The sequence below is a fragment of the Paramormyrops kingsleyae genome, chromosome 11 (assembly GCF_048594095.1).
Source record: "Paramormyrops kingsleyae isolate MSU_618 chromosome 11, PKINGS_0.4, whole genome shotgun sequence".
In the NCBI taxonomy this organism is placed as follows: Eukaryota; Metazoa; Chordata; class Actinopteri; order Osteoglossiformes; family Mormyridae; genus Paramormyrops; species Paramormyrops kingsleyae.
Window position 1 is genome coordinate 25,589,754 of NC_132807.1, and position 18,343 is coordinate 25,608,096.

General features: G+C 49.2%; 1 protein-coding gene across 4 annotated transcripts in view; it reads left to right on the forward strand.

Annotated features, from left to right (window-relative positions):
- Window positions 1–18,343, forward strand: part of LOC111847961 (AT-rich interactive domain-containing protein 3B) — a 38,220-nt gene that overhangs the window by 2,551 nt on the left and 17,326 nt on the right. For all 4 annotated transcript variants that reach the window (XM_023819599.2, XM_023819597.2, XM_023819601.2 and 1 more), the window contains exons 2-4: window positions 1,000–1,605; window positions 15,622–15,696; window positions 16,154–16,226. In XM_023819599.2, coding sequence (XP_023675367.2) covers window positions 1,000–1,605; window positions 15,622–15,696; window positions 16,154–16,226 — 754 coding nt within the window. The remainder of the gene's footprint in view (window positions 1–999; window positions 1,606–15,621; window positions 15,697–16,153; window positions 16,227–18,343) is intronic.

Sequence of the window (18,343 nt, forward strand, 5' to 3'; positions counted from 1 at the left end):
GTTAAGTTGCATCCTTAAAACCTTTAAAGGTTCAAGGATTGATTTCTGGAAGGTGCAGATGAGACAGAACAACTGACCAGGTTATTTGGGTCTTTGTGTTACCAGTGACGAAGCTAATCACTGCAGAAGAGTGATCTCTGCGCTCTTTGCGTTTCTCTGTCAGTCTGTAGCAGATCGGAGCTCATCTTTAAACCGATTATAGAAATGATTTCCCGGATTCGTTTTTAACAGTAATAAGTACCCTTCCTGTTTTGCACTCATCACTCTCTGGATAATGTTCCTGTAGATTTTGTGGAAGTGGCCTACCTAAATAGTGAAATTTGACGGTCTGGGCAAATGAAATTTTACAAGAAGGACAGATTGTGCAGAATCTTGTATATAATGTCTCTGATGTGATGGTTTGATATCAATTTTAAAGAAATAATATTTTTTTAAAAATCTGACGACATTCATTTGGAGTCTAATATGGAGTTACATTTGCCTCAGGTACTCCAGTGTCTGCAGGTGCTCTTATATTTCATTTATTTACATTATTTATGGGGGCAACGTGTAATTTTCTATCTAAAGGGACTTGCAAGGCTCCCAGTTTAATAGATAACCCTTTTAGCCCTGGACCTTGCCCAAAAAGACTGGCCCAATTAAATTTGAGGAAGACGCTTAACCCACAATTACCATGGGAAGTTTCCTGTCATATAACCGACTGAAGCCAGTAATTATAAACTGTTCACTCTGCTTTCAGATGAGAACTGCCTGCATGACATAACCATTGCATTTAGGGAGCGAGATTAACCCTCGTTGAGATTCAACACGTTGGTCCCTTGTTAAAATAATATTATTGATAAACAGGAGTTGCTCTTGTGAAACCTGTTGATTGTGTCTGATTTTTTTTTCTTCTTGATCGTTATGTCAACAGCATCCATGTGTTTTATGAGCTGTTGCCTGAAATGCATGTTGAGTGCTGTTCTGATCTGACTGTATCGCACGACTCGTTCCACCCAGTCCGGCTTGTCCCAGGAGAGCGGTCTGGGCGGGGCCTTCCAGAACACTGGCGTGGCTGGGCTCAAGCTGGAGGCGGTGATGGAGCAGCTGCAGAGACAGCAGCAGGCCCGCCTGGAGATGGAGCGCAAGGAGCAGCGCCTCCGCGAGGCCCATGTCATGTATGTCCAACAGGTGGCGGCGCAGCAGGCCATCCTGGCTTCCGCCTGCGCTCCCGGGGGCCCCTTCCCGGGGAGGGCCGCGGAGTGCCGGCAGGGCGGCGGGGGGTCGGGACGTTCCTGCGGAGAAGGGGCCCGTGACTCAGAGGGGGAGGACGAGGAGGACGAGGAGGCGATGGAGGACGAGGAAGGCTGCGAGGAGGATGCAGCCAGCGGGGGAGCTGCACTTGAGTATCTGCGCGAGCAGAGCCTGGCGCTGCAGAAGGCGACCTCGCGCCTCCCCGCTCATCCCTGCCCCCCCTACTTGACCCCCGGGCCCCAGTGTGCCACATCGCCTCCCGTCAGAGTGAAGCAGGAGCCTGAGGAGGAGAGCCGCTCGCCTGCGGGGCCTCCTTCGGCCACCTCGCCCAACGGACAGGCCGACTGGAGCTACGAGGAGCAGCTTAAGCAGGTCCGTGATAATTCCTGTGGAGGGGGGGGGGAGATTTGTGTAATGTCTGTGCCAACATCCCCTGGTAACGGAGAAGCAGTAACAGTTCCATCCGCTGCATTGAGACACACGTCCTCTCCCCTGGAGGGGGGGGGGGGGGGGGGCTCGTGTGGCTGTTTCAGAGGGTTGGGGTGCTTATCTCCGCCGTGGCACAGGGCCTGTCAGGCTGAATCTTCTGGGAGGGCTGCCGTTTTGGCTCCTGCAGCTAAGTGTACTCTGGCAGACAGCCAGCCCCCCCTCGCGCCCCTGCCCTCACGGCGGTCTTACCTTCCCTCCCCAGCTTGCTTACAGCTGGGACTCTCTGCGTCTGGGCCCTCCCCTCATGGCGGGGATCCTGGCTTGGCCCACGTCCAGGTGACGCAGCCAGCCGGATCGGAACTGTGCACGTGTGTGTGTGGGGGGGGGGGTGTTAGTTGTACTACATTGCTGCTTCCAGGTTGTCATGTGCACAGTGGCCTGGCAGTATGACATCATCGTCTCGCCGCGCGCAGCCAGAGAGGGAAAATAAACAGCACAGCGGAAACGGCGTGCAGCTAATGGTGCTGGGGTGGGAGCGACGGGGTGGGAGCGATGGGGGGGGGCAGGTATGCCGGCTTCTTGGCGGTGCTTCCAGAATTTATGGTGCTATTTCAGAATGGCCTATTTCGGTAAATTGCCTCAACAACTGCGTGTTATCTCATTTATTTTGGTTTTGGGGAGGGCAGTGCAGAACAGCAGCGGGTGGAGCCCAAAGCCAGCCATCACATTTAGGGTGGAGCTCGCTGCTATATTTACCCCGTGTTATTGATGGTGTACCATGTGGCTACGTGAGCAGCAGGTCACATTACAGGAAGGTGGCATCAAAACAGGAGGGTCGGGGGGGGGGGGGGGGCTGTTCAAGCACCACCCCTGCCCCCCCCCCCCCCCCCCCCAAACATGCAGACATTGTAACATAAACAGGTGTGTAGGTGTTAGCCTCTAGTCAGGCCCTCCACTCAGGCAACCAGCACTGGTCAGTCTGCAGCGTCCTTATGGCGACTGATATGTGGCTTAGCATGTTTGCAAAGTTTGCAAGTGATCAGAAGGTTGCCGGTTCAAATCCCTGGGTTGGCAAAGTGATATCACAGCAAGGCCCTTAATCCCAATTGCTCCGGGGACTGGTTGGCCCCCTTCCTCAGATGGATGTTGCTTTGAATAAAAACATCTGCTAAATAAAATGTAAAGTAAATTTATGCTGGTTTGAGGCTCTCAGCTGATGCTCGGCATGGGGTGTGATTGCGGGGTTGGGTTGGGTTGGGTTGGGTTGGGTTGGGTTGGGGGGGAGGGGCGATCTGGGGTGAGCACTGATTGTCAGGCAGTCAATTCCTGAGGAATCTAAACATTATTTTCCATTTGCACAGGGAAGCCTACAGAAGTGCAAGTACATTGGAATTCTTGTACGGTTCCCTCAGTCAAGGTATAAGACTATGACGTGTAGAAAAATGCATCATGGAATACTCTGATTGAGAGAAGGCTTTCAGCCTGGGTTTCCGCTCTGGAAGTGGGGGGCTTCCCCGACCTCAGTTGGCAATGCTCCCAGCCGGGACCGTAAACCCTGCCGCTGAAAGTCTTGCCCACAATAGATAGAATGAAATTAGAGGCGTTACGTGATGGGCTTTGGTCTGCTGTCTTAGACTGTGTTCTGGTTAATTAGGTCAGTTAAACAGGCATGGATCTCAGCTTTTCCGGCACCTAATAAAGAAAAGTACCTTTCAAGTCTGTCTTGACAGGAAGTCAGTGAACAAACAATGAGAGCAGGTGTGATATGGGAGTTTTTTTTTTCTAGATTGGGTTACAATGCTTGATGCTGCATTGCGGGGCTCTGAGCGAGCAATTTATGCATCCCTGAGCGAGCGATTTATGCATGCCGAAAGCTCTGCATTGAGAAACAGTGGCTACTCATACTTCCATTGTTCCTTAGCTGCAGATGTGCACCTTTGATTAGAAGTCAACCTGAGATTTTAAATAAATTAATAAATAAATAGGCAAAATAAGTTTAACCTCAGAGTTTTAAAAGCTGACAAGGGAATTTATGTGTCATTATCTGCAAGTAATAGCAGCTTCCCCCCCCCCCGCCCCCCAGCATTTACAGATGAATTATTTTTGAATGGATGAAATTTAATTCCATTATAGCAGATCACTTAGGAAATTATTAGCAAAAGTCCTTAGGTCATGGTTCACTTAGGAAGTCTAGGTCTGACTGAAACGTAGAAGTGGCATGAGTGTATAGCATGACTGTTAATGTTTGTGGTCATGATCTGAACCTTATAACATACAGAATGTCAATACTTACTCGTGGAATTTCAGTTACTACATTTCCACGCAGAATGAAGGAATTTCCTTAAATCAGAGGAAAAAAAAAACACTTACAGGTGTGATAGGAGGGGAGTATTATTATCGTCAGATCTCCGGCACCTCAGGAGAAAACTGCATGAGTTTTCAAGGGAGAGGAGGGGCACCTGTATTCATTAAGTGAGCATGGACCTTAGGTTGGTTTCCCCAGCAGATACCTGGTCTAAAGACAGGTTGAATAAGTTGGATATGGGGCTGAATGTTACGCTTAATCCATTTAGTTATGGGTCCCTTAAGTACTGCTGAACAGGCTTCTGGTGATTTAGCTGTAATTTTCGGCCTCTTGTTGCATCAGCCCCCCAGCGTTTAGAAACTCCGGCCTTGTGGCAGGTTCTGGGGGGGGGGGGGGGGGGGGCTTGACATTGTATGTGCTGGGGGTGTAAAACTTGGGAAAATGTTTAATTGGATGTTTTATGACTACATACATGCAAATATTTGTTGTTTTATGTTTTGTCTTTCTGTATAACTTAATTTTCCATAGCAGTATTTTTATTTTGTTGGTAGGTTATGAAATATGGCAGAAATGGGAAGGGAATGCGGACAGTTTTTAATTTTTCTTCTTCTGTGTGGGCCATCTGACCTCAGCCCAGCTTTAAATGGCAGAGTAAATAATTGTCAAACAAGGGAGTGGACAAAGGATCATGGGTTGTGGTGGGGGTTGGTTGGGGGGGGGATTTGTTAAGGAGGGTCAGGTGACACCTGCGCCAACTGTGCGGATCAGGGGAAACGGATCGGTGGGGGGGGGATGAGCTTTCAGGCACGTTAGCCACACTTCAGCTGCAGAGTGACCTTTGTCTGGCACTTTCTAGGGCTTCGGCTCGAGGTTTCCTAGGAGATGCTGCGTTACCTTCACTTTATCAGGTCTGCAGAGCTGGTGCACTATGATTGTGCAGAGGGGGGCCCTCCAGGAAGTCCAGACTTGCACAACTGTGGGGAACTGCAGTGGGTATGAGGGGTTACGAAAGGCTCAGGAAGGGAAGGAACGCCCAGCACTCCGGAGTCCTACCATTTATTTATGTCTCTGGTGTGTATCCGTGCATTTGCTGCGACAATGGGACGCGTAATGAGTAGAGTGAGGTGTGTCCGTCCCTGAAAGGACTCGGGCCTGTTAACGAGGCGACATGGAAACGTGAGAAATGCCTTTACCACCGTGTATCCTGATACCGGCCGCCGGGCCCTCGGCCTCTTTGTCTGACGCAATTGAAGTGTCCCGCCCTGCTCCTGGTGCAGCCCCTTATTCCCAGTTCATGCTCGGTCTTCCGGAACATTCTTATTATTCCGTGACGAGATGGGATGAGTTAATTCGGATGCTTCTGTAATTGGAATACCCGGGATTAATGTCGGCTGTGGTCCTTCAGACTTCTGGTGGGAAATTGTGAGAAACCCAAGTGTGGAAAATTTATTCATGTATTTTTTTTTTTTATATCATATCTGTGATTTAATAATGGAAAACATAAGACAGCCATACATTTTTCACTTTTCAAAATTAAACTTTCGAGATGAATCCATCACGCTGTTAAAAGAAAATAAGCACAAAGATTTAGAGTATTTCACGGTTTATCAGAAATTACAGATGGCTTTGTCTGAAAAGTAGTGCATTAAATCATCCTCAGACGTTCATGCGTTACCTGTTAATCGGAAGTCACACGAGTGAATGAGGAGGAGAAAGCATCAATGTATAACCAAGGATTCCAATGTTCACATACAGCTGCAGTTGAATAATTAGGAGCACAAACTGATTTAACACTTAAGTGAATTAAAATTTCTTTAATTTAATGTTTCAAAAAAAGCTGTGAGCTGTTCTGTTCAGCTTAAGTGTGTATTTTTTCTGGACTTAAAAGGCCTTTTTGAGCCTCTAGAATGGGTAATGGCCTTTAAGATCAGTAAACGGGAGGCTTTGCTAGACTCTTGTAATCCCTAGTTGGATGTGAGCCATGGCTGTCACACCCACAGTCCTGCAGCTCAGTCCTCGTGTTTGGTCTGACATTAGCATTTGCATAGCTATCGTATATAGAAAGAGGAAGTGTGCTTTCAATTAGATTAGGAATCAGGAAGGGGGACCACCTATTTCATGCAGCTGTATTGTGACTCCTTAATGTAGACGTGGCCTCTGTAGATGCAGGCAGGCCTCTATAGGTGCAGGCAGGCCTCTAGATGTAGGCAGGCCTCTGCCTTGGTTAGATACACATCATTAATATGTATATTTTTTGTCTTAAGACGTTTTGTGTTCTGTAAATTTATGTTCTATTGATTTAATTTCTGTTGTACTCTTATTTATACATGTATGTTCAGTGAAGTGTTTCTCTGTTTGTCTTGTAATTTCATCCTGTAATTCATGTTTGGCACTACATCACAAATAATTCCGGTATGTTCGTGTATATACTGGCAATAAAGCGTCTGAGTTCTATGTGTGTATAGCGTTCTAAGTATATATGTTTTGATATGGCTGTTCAGATGGATCCGTTTTGGCAACGTGGTACAGGGTGGGTGGTTAATGCGGCATTTCCAGTTTTACATACCCCCCCCCCATACTTATACATGGCTTTCGCATGTGGCTGGCTGTTTGGGCATGGGGGTGGTGTTGGTGGGGAGAGGGGGGTCGTCACTCTGTGTGTGGCAGAACACTTTATATGCCTTTGTTTTGGCCCATTTGCAGCAAGCCCCTGCTCGTCTGCTGGGGGGGGGAGGTTGGGCCCGGGTGGGGGGGGGGGGGGGGCGTTGTGGGGGGGGGGGTGGTGCTGCTGATGAGCCTGTGGGTTTGGTGGTGGGGGCCTTTACATATCCTGCCCCCTCCTGCCCACCTGGAGCTAATGTCCCCACAACTTTAAAAAATTTGATTTGATATATTTAAGTAGAATATTAACCTCCAGAGGCTCTTTGTCTCTTCACAAAGGAGTCGGCCCTCATATGCACTAGTCAGACTCTGCTGTGCCGCTTCTTTATACACGTTTATAGCAAAGAGCCCCCCAGCCGTGGTGGGTGGTGGATTTCTGTAGTTGAGTTTAGACGCCCCCTGTGTGGCGTGGAGATGGGGAGGTGTTTGGGTGTTTGGTGCGAGCTGGTGGGGGCCGTGGTCTGCCTGTAGATTGCTCTGCCCCACCCAGAGGAAACATTCCAGACAGAATTAGAGTCAACTCCCCCAGCAGCAAGACTTCCCTCTTTGGAGTGGGGGGGGGGGGGGGGTCCCTACACTTAACCCATACTGTGATTTGTGATCTCTATTCATTCACGGCTAAACGGAAAAGGGAGGGGGGCAGAGGAGAAACAGTATTGGTAGTGTGAGGGTGAGGGGGTGGGCGGGCCTTTTTCTTTTATTGGCTGTTTCCCCCCGCCCCGACCAACCATGAATGCCCTGAATGTTGCTGGTCCTGCCCTTCATTCATCCATCTGCGCCACTTCCAGTCTGGGTCTGCGGTCACACCTTGTATGTCTGAGTGTCTGTTTCCCTGCCTGTTAGTTAATAAGCACCTACCGTAGTGCAGAAGCATAGTGTTTATCAAGCAGCATACGCTGCCTTGGATAGGGCAGGCTGGCTGTTCAGCATCACGCTAAAGCAATGCGGGCTCTGACTAGCGGCTGGCTAACGCTAACATCATGGCACCTACTTGCCAGTGATCTGATTCACCTGGGTGGTCGAGCGGAGATGAGTAAGTCAATGACAAAATGAACCTGGATCCCATTTTTTACGGGAACAGAACAGCAGGAGGTAATGGCGTCTAAGAAAAGCGGGTTAGGCCTCTGTGCCTGTGAATGGAAGGCCGTCTGTTCAAATCCCGTCCGTGGCTAAATATTCACATCTCCACTGGGCGCTTGAGCAAGGCCCTTAACCTGTCGGTGCTGGATCAATGGCCGAACCCTGTGCTGTAACCTGTGTGTAAGTCTCAGAGCATGATGGGATATGTGAAAAGAAGCATGCCTACACCTGTACGTCTGCAAATGGCCTAAAAAGGGTTTGTCTTGCGTTTCCTCACACGGTGACGTTATGGGAGTGAGGTGTGGGGCATTTACAGTGTCATGTGACCTGTACAGCTACCTGTGACTGGCTCCGGAAGGGTATGAGTGAGTGCTCCAGTCTCCTCATGCTGTCTGAAGCCCGCTGCGTCTCCAGGCCTGTTTTGGCACAGGGCCAAGACCGCAACAGGCACAGAGGTGTCGGGAGCACCGTGTAAACACTGACAGCCCCCTCACCCCCCCCCTCCCAACCCGGTGGTCTGGCTGCTTGCCACCTGCTATGGAGTCTGCTTTGTCGCTTGGGGGGAGGGGGACCAGAGAGAGACGTGTGTTTGACTTTATCACCTCACTGATGTGCATATGTGCACATGCATTTACAGCCCCCCCCCCTCCCCCAATTCACTTTGTGTGGAGGGACCCAAAGGGTGCCAAGTGTTTGTTACAGACACACCCATCCTGTGTGACCCGCTGCCACCTGCAATGCACGCCCTTCACTCTCGACCCCCGTCCTCTAACAGCACTGTCTTTGGGGGGGAGGGGTTATGACATATTCCCCTTCCCATCCTCTCTGTGTTTTTGTCCCCCCCCCCCCCCCCCCCCAGGCATCGCCTTCAGCCTGTTCCACTCTAGCGATCAGGCCCGTTTTTACACCCAGAGGTTCCAGCACGACCAAGGGTCACGGTCCGTAAAGGTCCGGCTCGATCCCGTCACACCTCCATTCAGAGCATGTTGGAATCATTCAGTTTGACTTGGCTATTTGTGCGGCAGGTTGGAAGCTCAACTTGGGAAAATTCATCATAGATGGCATTGTGTCATTGTCATGTGCCCCTTTTTGCTTTTAACATGAGGTGTGGTTTTGTCATTTATATTTATGATTCGGCAGCCGTGCCAGTTTCACAATCGCTATAAAGCTGTTTTTGGAAGCGATGGAAAATTACAGCAATGTATCTGCCTCCTGCTAGCTTGTTTTTCCACTCTGTGACTTGATTTACATCCTTAATTTGGAGAAATGCTGCTGTGATCTTGGCCTGAAATATTCACAAAATGTTTTGAATCCACCATTACGCCATTAAACGCTACTACAGTGTTGATAAATAATAACTTCTCATGGTCAAGGCACTCCTGTTCATGGTTTAATTTGTTGGGTTTGCTTGTTAAAAGAGCAGGAGTCTAAATGTAATTAAGTAACATTTGACTGCCCTTCTTCAGTGAGAAATTGGTGACCATGCAGAGAGTGTTGGCATGCTTCATTTCATTTTTGAGTTATGCAGTGGGAAAATTATACAAGTTTTCTCTGTGCTGAATAAGTAGTTGTTGCATTACCACTGAATTAAATTTGCCTGTCGTTTTGGGCGAAAATAACTGCAGTTGGCATTTTTTTTTCCATGCTGGTCCTCCGTGACCCTGTTGATGGGTGTCCTCTCTGAATGCCTGTTTGGTTTGATCAAAAAAACGCTCATGATCTCATGCTGTAGGAATGATCAGGAGGAAGCCATTTGTGAGGAACTTGTGACTGTGTGTGTCCTTAAAAGTAAATTCAAACCCGAGTGTTTTTAATATGCCCTTAAAATGCGAATGACAAATCGAAAATAAATTTCAGGCATGTCCAGAGACAATTGAATTAATACCCCTTTGCAGTTTAGCTGGTATCTGCTCCACTCCGAGTCCCTTTATCACTCTCCAAAGTCTATGATTGTCGGCTCTTGGGTTAGTTTATGGCTCTGTTATCTTCTTGGCATCGCATCTCTACCTGCTCCAAAGAGTGTCCTGCACGTTTACATCGTGTCCACATGCTCTCCCAACAGCCATTGGTTACTTCTGATGGGAAGTAGCCAATGGTTGATGTTCGGGAGCTGAGTGAGGCTGGTAATACCACAGGTTTGCACACTGCTGGAATGACGCAGAGCATTCGTGGTTCAGACGTCTGTTATCATGACTCTATATCGCTGAGTCTGTGCATGCAAAAGCCCATATTTAAGATGTGTTTTTTTATTATTCATAATAGTCAGCTGGTGCTAAAATAGATTTTGTTGGTCAGACAGGGGATCCTGAGTAGTGCAGATGTACCCTGTCACTCTGTCTTGCGAGATTTTGTCTGTTTGTGTACCTCTGTTCCCTGGATAAGGTTTCAGGTGGTTGTAAACCCGAATGGATGACTGGCCTCTTAAAACAAATGGCTGGACTAGGGCAGTGAATCATTTACCACCGGACCTGCTGGACAGGTGTGGCTTGAGTGGCCCGTCTGGGGACAAGATGGGATGGGATGGGTTGGGGGGGGGGGGGTGTTGGTGTTGGTGTTTGGGTTGGGGGGGTGGGCGGGGGTGGTGGTGTTTGGGTTGGGACTCATGACGGTAAAGTGGGTGAGGAACCATCCTGTGTGTGGTCAGCTAACCACAGATGTGCATGTTTGGTACTTGCTTGTTTTTTTCCAGGGAATTCGGGGATGTCTGCTGCAGAGAGGCGTGACTTGTGGTTGCCCCTTGATCTCTCCATAATGTCTGTTGCCCAGTTTCCTCTGTGCTCATGCCCACAGGCACTCTGGTGCGCAGCTGCGTGCCCAGGGATGTGGCGGCACCATTCGACATATTGAAGAAGTGGTTACTGGTTTCCCATACCCCAGGCAGCACGTGATGTTTTTTTTTAACTGAGGTGTAGAACGACTCTTCTGCTGACCAAAACCAAACAGGACCCTGTGAACAACTGACCATACTTCCTCTAAGCTGACGAAGAGGAACCTTCGTTTTTTCCCCATCTGATTTTTGGCTTCTCTTTGTGTTATTTTGTTCATACATTAATTATTTGGGTATATTAAGCATTTTGTTAAATCCCTTTAAATTGAAAAGAAATATATTCCTTAGTGCTTCAGCAGCTGATAGATTTCTGAGTTTGGGGCTGAGCTGTGCAGCTCTCTGGCATCGGGAACTAGACAGCAGAATGCAGATTCTCATTAGATGTTTCCAAGCTTTATGTGCATTTCTAGAGCGACACGGCAATGAAAATTCACTATGCTGCTTTCCACTTGTGTGAACCCTGTTTTGTGTGCGTGTGCGTGTGTGGAAGTTTGTCGTTTCTCTCTGAGGAATGTGCCGTCCGGGTGAAAGGGGTGCAGTCGCAGGAACATGGTCCGTGTGTTTGGCTAAGCGGAGCTGCCGATGACCAGCCAGCGGATCTGTTTACTTTGACTCCTCGTGCTGACACGTGAAGTCCTTTTCTCCAAGCTGCCTTCATTGTCTTTGGGGCTTTCAGACCCACCACCCCACCCCTTCTCCCTTTTTTTTCCCTCTCCTCTCCAAGAATGAGAGTTAGAGGAATGTAAACAGAACGGGGTGGAAAAGCCATTTGGCCTCGGTGCCCCCCCCCCCCCCCCCTTGTAGGCCCCCACCCCGATAGATTGATCTCCTGGCCGCAGCTGCCCGACAGTGAAGGTGGCTTTCAGACCGTCGGCGGTATTTCATGCGACACGGCAGACGCATGTCACCTCGTCTGAGCCGCCGGCTGAATGAAGCTTCTCACCAAGCCCCCGGTGGTGGAAAATGCTTCTTTGGAGGGGAGTGGTGTGATTCAGGCAATTAATGGCTGGGGGGGCTGGGGTCATGGGGGGTCAGGATGTAGCTGGAGGCCTGATTCTACGGAGGCTCTGTGGGGTGTTAAGCGCAGGACAGGCGGGTCTCAGCATGCTTGCCAAGTATGGGCTAGTAGTCCCACTGTCTCCATCTTTCAGGCTGGAGCCCAGGCAGAGACCTCACTGCAATGCTCACTGAGGGGCTCATTGTGATCTTCGCTGCAATGATCACTGCGGGGCTCATTGTGATCCACACTGCAGCCTTCACGGCAAAGCTCACTGTGAGCCTCACTGCAATGCTCACTGTGATCCTTGTTGCGGGCCTCTTTGCCATCCTCACTGCACTGCAGGCCTTCTTGCGCTCTTCACTGCAACCCCCTCTGTGAGCCTTGCTGCGACTCACTGTGATCCTTAATGTGATATGCAGTGCACACTGCCCCAGGGTTGTAATGTCTTATTTAATATCATTACCGCTGCTCTCCAGTCAGCAAGCTCCCGCTACTGTTTTTTCACTGCCCTGTTCCATACCGGATAAAGCCATTGCAGTTACTATGAGTATGGCTGTTAGTAAGCAGGACCTCGTGGTCACTGTAGGTCACTGGGCCTCCCCAGTGATGCCTGGCATTGTACCCCCCCCCCCCCCCCCAGGCACAGCAAGGCATTGCATGAATGACCCATAAGCCCCACAGGAGTTTAGCATGTTGCTTAATTTGCATGAAAAAATGTCTGTCTTGCGACCACGGGGTGCAACTGGCACTCGGGATTTTGCCGCCTGTTGGAATGCCACCTTAAGAAGCTCACTGCAGTAACGGGCACTTGGGGTGCAGCAGTTTGCAGCTGTAAGTCGCCAGTTGGACACCGCGGGAATGTGTGCGGTAATTAGTTTAGAGTGTGGCGACGGATAAAGGGGATTAATATTGATAAAGGGGATTAATACATATAAAGGTTGCAGATTCACGCCGTGATCCATCCAGAAGTCGGTTTTGCTTCCAGTTATATTGCAATAAACTGTATAATTTAGTTTCAGTGGCGCATTTCGGCCGGGGAGTGAACAGCTTTTAATGAAATGAACACTCCCGGCATCTGCGAGAGTCACTTCCTATGCCGTCCCCCTGCTGATGGTGTGAGAGTGTGCAGGGGAAGGTTATCGGGGGCGGGCCCAGGGCAGGGCGATTCGCTTCACTCCCTGGAATGCAGACTAGACGCCCCCTTCACCAGTGACCGGCTCCCAGCGCTGGTGTAGCCCGGCCTACAGAGCAAACCCTGCGACGTGTGTGGTTATATAATAACCTTTTACATACACAGAGAGCAGACCTCCTGTCTCCATAGACATTGTAGGGTGAGGGGAGGGGAGGGGAGGGGCGGGGCGTGTTTGCCCTGTTCATGCTGACCTTTTGGGGGGCACTGAACCGTGCACAGGCTTCTGTTGATCCGTTGTTACATTTCCAGAGAAATTCAATGATCTCAATGTGAACTCTGTGACTTCATTATGAAAGGGCTTATGTTTAACTTGTCCAATATTAAAAGGGTTAACTGAGTATCTTTTTTTATTGTTGTTACATTACTGTACTGTTTATTTGTGGGGGGAGGTTTGCATGTTTGTAAATCCTGGGCTATTGATTAACCCGCAGTGGGATGAATCACCTACCTATAGGAAGAGAGATGCAGGGCGACGTTCTTGGTGAGATGCTGGAGAACTTGTTTCCGCGTTAAGGCCACAGACGCTCGTCCATCTGACGCTTCGGTAACCGGCCGTAGAAGCCTGGAATCCCCTGCTTCTGCTTTCTTCTGGCACTTTCCATGACATCTTTTAGGCATTTGGTCGTGCCAGGCATTCAAAGCCAGGAGTGAAGCGCGGTAAGACTGCGCAGTGTATCAGTCAGCTGTCGTCTCAGGGCTCAGTGCCTGTGTTGGAGGCATACAGACTGCCTGTCACATCCCCATGGGCTGTTATCGGCACTGCGGGAGCATATATCACTCCACCAATCAGCATACAGCTTTTATGCACACCATCATGTGATTTGCCAAGAGAATGGGGGGTGGAGCGACAGGGATATGAATCGCATGACGAGAAGCACGTCAGCTTCTATTACTCTCTATAGTGGCAGTTGTAGTACTGGCACTAGTAGTACAAGTAAAACAAATGTAATGAAGTATTGGACAAAAATGTGACTGGTGGCCGTCTTGCCAGGTTGGGAAGTGGCCTGTAGGCTCCGGATTCTTCTATTTAGTGGTTGGCTGCGTCCGTCATTATTGCTACTCTGTATCAGTGCAGGAGGAAAAGCAGCCTAGTCTCAGTTTCCTCTCTTACAGTGAGTGCCCTCTTTTTATGTACATCTGAGTTGGGAGTCACGTGCAGCAGTAACGTGATTACTCATCCTGCAGTGAGACCAATGAACGAGATAACGGGATTACCCGGGCGGTGACGTAGGGGGTAGGAAGAGCCGTTTCTATTGGGGGGTGTGTGTGTGTGTACGCACTTAATGGAGTAGAATGGTTAGTATACTCTCCATCAAGTCATGGGAGAAAGAGCAACTTAAACATAAGGCGCAAAACATTCATAACATTCCTGTCCGGGTTCGTGTTTTGCGGGGCAGTTCGGAGTGTTTGTCTGTGGCGGCCGGCATGTCTGAGTCCGCACCTGCGTACGCGTGTCTGAAAACACAGGAGTCTGTGTGCATGCTGGGCCAGAGCTCAATATCAGAGGATCCTCGGTGTGAACTCGAACACGGTGCTGTAAAGGAGAGCTTCCGCTTATTTTAAGAAGTGCGGATTGAAGGTGAACGTCTGTGTTAGCTGATATGCCCAAAACTGGCAGTGGAGTGGAGCTGCAGTGGTTTAATTTACAGCCGGTTTCTCTAACACGTACCAATCGATGCGGCTGGCCCGTCCTCCACACGTGCAGTGAGGAACCTGGACATTGAACTGGTACCTCTGTTCTGGAGCTCAGGATCTATTGACCACATCAGGCAGGATTTCTTCTTGAGCTGCTGGTTCGGTCACACAGTAGTCGCTCATTACCCGGTAGCAGGCGTTCTCCCAGCGTCTGCCCCCCCCCTACTTGGTGTCTAGCTGCTTGGTGTTTGCAGCGCCCAGCGGGGGTGGGTGAGGCCCAAGAGAACTTCAATAAAAACCATTTTATGACCACAGACCCTCCTCCCACTTCTTTCAGCATATCCTGTGGGACTCTTAACAATTCACATCTATACATATAGCTTTAGATTGGTCCAGTGGAGGTATAGAATCAGTCATTATTGCAGTGTACTCTACTGGTGATAGTATGCCTATGCTGCATCTTTGGGGTCTTCATCATATATGGTCTTTGGCTCCGGGTTTCCCATTTAGTGAAATGGGAGAATGGTACTGACAATGTTCTACATACAAGGGCTAAACATGGCATGTCAGAGCTGAGGGGTGATTAGATAGCAGCAATGTCTGTAGTGGCGTGCATCTCCATTTAGGATCATTTGTGATGGGATGTCAGAACCATTCCGTGAAGTACTTCAGATCTGTCGCCATGCAAATGGATGCTGTAATGGATTTTATAGAACCGCCTTGTTGAAATTTCTTTAAAATGTTTTTTAAAGGCTTTTTGCCACAAATCAATGAATTCCTGGTCTTACTGGTCTGCTTTCTTTGCCTGTAACATAAGGGAATGATCCAGCTCTGATCGATTTGTACCTCGAAGTCGTTGGGGTCAGTTGGGTAGAGATGGTCAGATCGAGTCGTCACTGCTGGGGAAGTCATGCTGCTGTAAGGCTTTGGCTTGTCTTCATTCCACATGGTTTCCGCTCTGTTTTGACGGGCATCGCCCTGCCCGCCTGCCCTGCACATACTGTGTGCTGGTGCTCATTTGTCAGCACCTATAACACGTGTGGCGTGTCAACCGGCCCCCACCTCCCTGAAACATCGCTGGGATGGGAAGGGGATACAAAAGAAGTGCAAGGCAACGGTGGATGGGGCCAGGCAAGAGTGGTCGACATGGTGTGGGGGGGAGGGGCTGTAGGAATGTCATCCGCAAAGCTTCTGGAATGTTCCATCTGCACGCACGCATCTGCCTCCCAGCTCTGACTGTCCGCACTCTCTCTACGCAGAATGGCAGCACTACCTGGGCCGATGAAGCTGACGGTGGGAGAGGAAGAGGAGAGGCATCCAGAGACTTTGCCAAAGTGAGCAAATATAACATACTACAAATTTGTTTAGCAGATGCTTTTATGCAAAGAGACATACAGCTGAGAGAGCAAAGTCAGACTGGAGACATTGGGAGTCAAGGGCCTTGCTCATAGGCCCGATGGTGAAAGCACTGTGCTGACCCTGGGATTTGAACCTGCAACCTTCCAATCACTAGCACAGCATCCTAAGCTTCTGAAGCACATGTTGTGGATAGTGGGTGGATTTGGCGTAACCACCAGTGAAGTTCAGATGCTCAATGAATTTAAATATAAAAATCACTCATTCCAGCCAGTCGCTTTAGTCTACTTCTGCATGCTTGTCAAAGTTCTCCACCATAAGTTCTCCTCCCACGTCTTGTATATGAATGGAAGTGTCTAATGTATGATTCTATCATCCAAATGAACGTCCACCAGTAGCGTAGCTTGTGCCGACCTCGGTTGTTTTTCTCCACAGCTTTACGAGTTGGACAACGACCCCAATCGCAAAGAGTTCCTGGACGACCTGTTTGCCTACATGCAAAAGAGAGGTGAGGCTTAGCCGCCCATCCTGCACGGCACCCATGGGTCAGTAGGGTTTCTCAGTCTTTTGTAACGCTGATCCACACTCTACTTCCACTCTGGGTGTGTCGTGTGTTTGCAAATGGATTCCTGATTATAGGGACGGTGCAGCTGGTTTTAAGTCAATAGTTGCCCAGGTGACACATCTTAATCGGCAAACTGGCTAAATTAATGATGTTATTGAAAGCAGTAAGAAGCAGGTGACATAAGCCGCAACCAGAATGGACTGCTAATTTAATCCATGTAGCGGTAAGACCCTCCAAAACCCCGCAGAGCCCCCAGCCCCCCACTTTGACGATATCATTTTCTTAGGATGCTGTTATCTATCTTCACATCTCGGCAGGAACCGCTTTTCCTCGCACAGCACTCTGTGAACCTGTGTTTACCTAGCACCCTCCGTGTATCGCCTGTCTCCCTGTCGGCATGATGTCAGAGAAACTCAAAGGGGCGGGGCTCTAATGGGGGAGGGATATAGGGGCAGGAATGCCTCAAGTCTCAGTAAGCAGGTTCAAACCAGCAGTTGTGATTGGGCTCGTACCACAGACTGCTGGATCAAGGCCGTCTGGTACATCAGGGCAGAGTCGCTGGAGCCGGTTCTGCTCCACCATAACCTGATACTCGTTAACTTGCTGTAAGACGGGACCATTCGCTCTGGTCACATGACAGTTGTGATTCCTTGTCTTTCCTGGCGATTTTGCTTTATGCCTCATGCTCTCAGGTTTTATTATGGGACCTTGTTGAGTGGCAACATGTCAGCATTAAAGACTGTTGGCAAGGAGCATAGCTTGATCTGTTATGGCAGGATGTGTTGCAGAAGCCGGGTTGGATGATTTATTGATCTGTATTGTCATCTAGCAGCACCACCCTCCTCAAGAAGCAGGGCTGGTCCTGTGAATCTCAACTGCCGCCAGTGATCATTTCGCTTAGCTTGGTACGGCTAGATTTCTTCTTATTTGACGCAGTGGCAATTCAGTCGGGTGTGTTTCACGAGAGGCCTTTTCTCCTCTTTCCAAGGTCTGCGGCTCACTGTTTACAGTCACTGCAGTTCTCGGGTCAAAAGGGCAGGTCACGTGACTCTAGAGTGGAGCCGCGACTAAAACCAAAAGCTGGGGGAGAAAACCTGATAAATGATCTGGCTGCTGGGGGCCCACAGAGGCTGGTATTCAAAGCTCAGCTTCAGGGTTAGGGTTAGGGTTAGGTTCTGCAGCCCCGCACGCTCCATCACAATCCCATTGCCATTGCATTTAAAAATTAGTCATCCGTTGACTTACTAACCCGGTCGCACTGCCACTATGGAGCTGTAGCTAAACGTGTGTGACATTGTGCCTTATGTCACACAGTGTATTTGACCTCCCCCCCCCCCGTAATGATCGAGAGGCGCCCAGATTGACTCACGGCCTCACTTCCGGGACGATACCCGGATGCCCATTGGTTAGAATTCGTTGGATTGTCTTGATACGCATCATAATACATTTACTCAATACAGACCCACTGCTGCTCATGTTTTTTTTTTAAATTCTCTATTTTTGGCCTGTCAATACGTCTTAATAAACTTCCCTAAAAAGAGAAGAGACATTTCTACACAAGTTGTGTCTGCAACAGAAAAATGGAGAGCTGGGGTGTGGTGTTGGGGGCTGTAAAATCAGTTAAATATGGCTGTTAAGCTGTGTACTGCCTCGACCCCCCTCCCCCGTGTTTTCTCCTCCTAAATGCCTTTTGGCTGACCTCTGGGGTCTCTCTCTACGGCTTTAATCACAGGAGCGTCTTTGCGCTGTTTTTCCATCCTGGCTGTGAGGGGAGCCGTGCACTGCTCTCTGCCTTATTATCATAGTAATTATCATCATTGGCCGTCGTCGTCGTGGTTACCCGGTATAGCTATGTAAACATGTCGGTTTGCCTCGTGGGCTGCTGCTCTAAACACTGTGATGTCCCCCGTTCCGTTTCGTTTTTTTTTTCTTTTCTTCCGTTTCATTAGATGAGTTGGTCGTGGTCTGTTGGAAGGCGGAGCTGAAACCGTAGAAGTTGAGTGTTTGTTTGTTGTACTGCAAAATTAAAAAAAAAATCCTAATTATACCTACTATTCTCA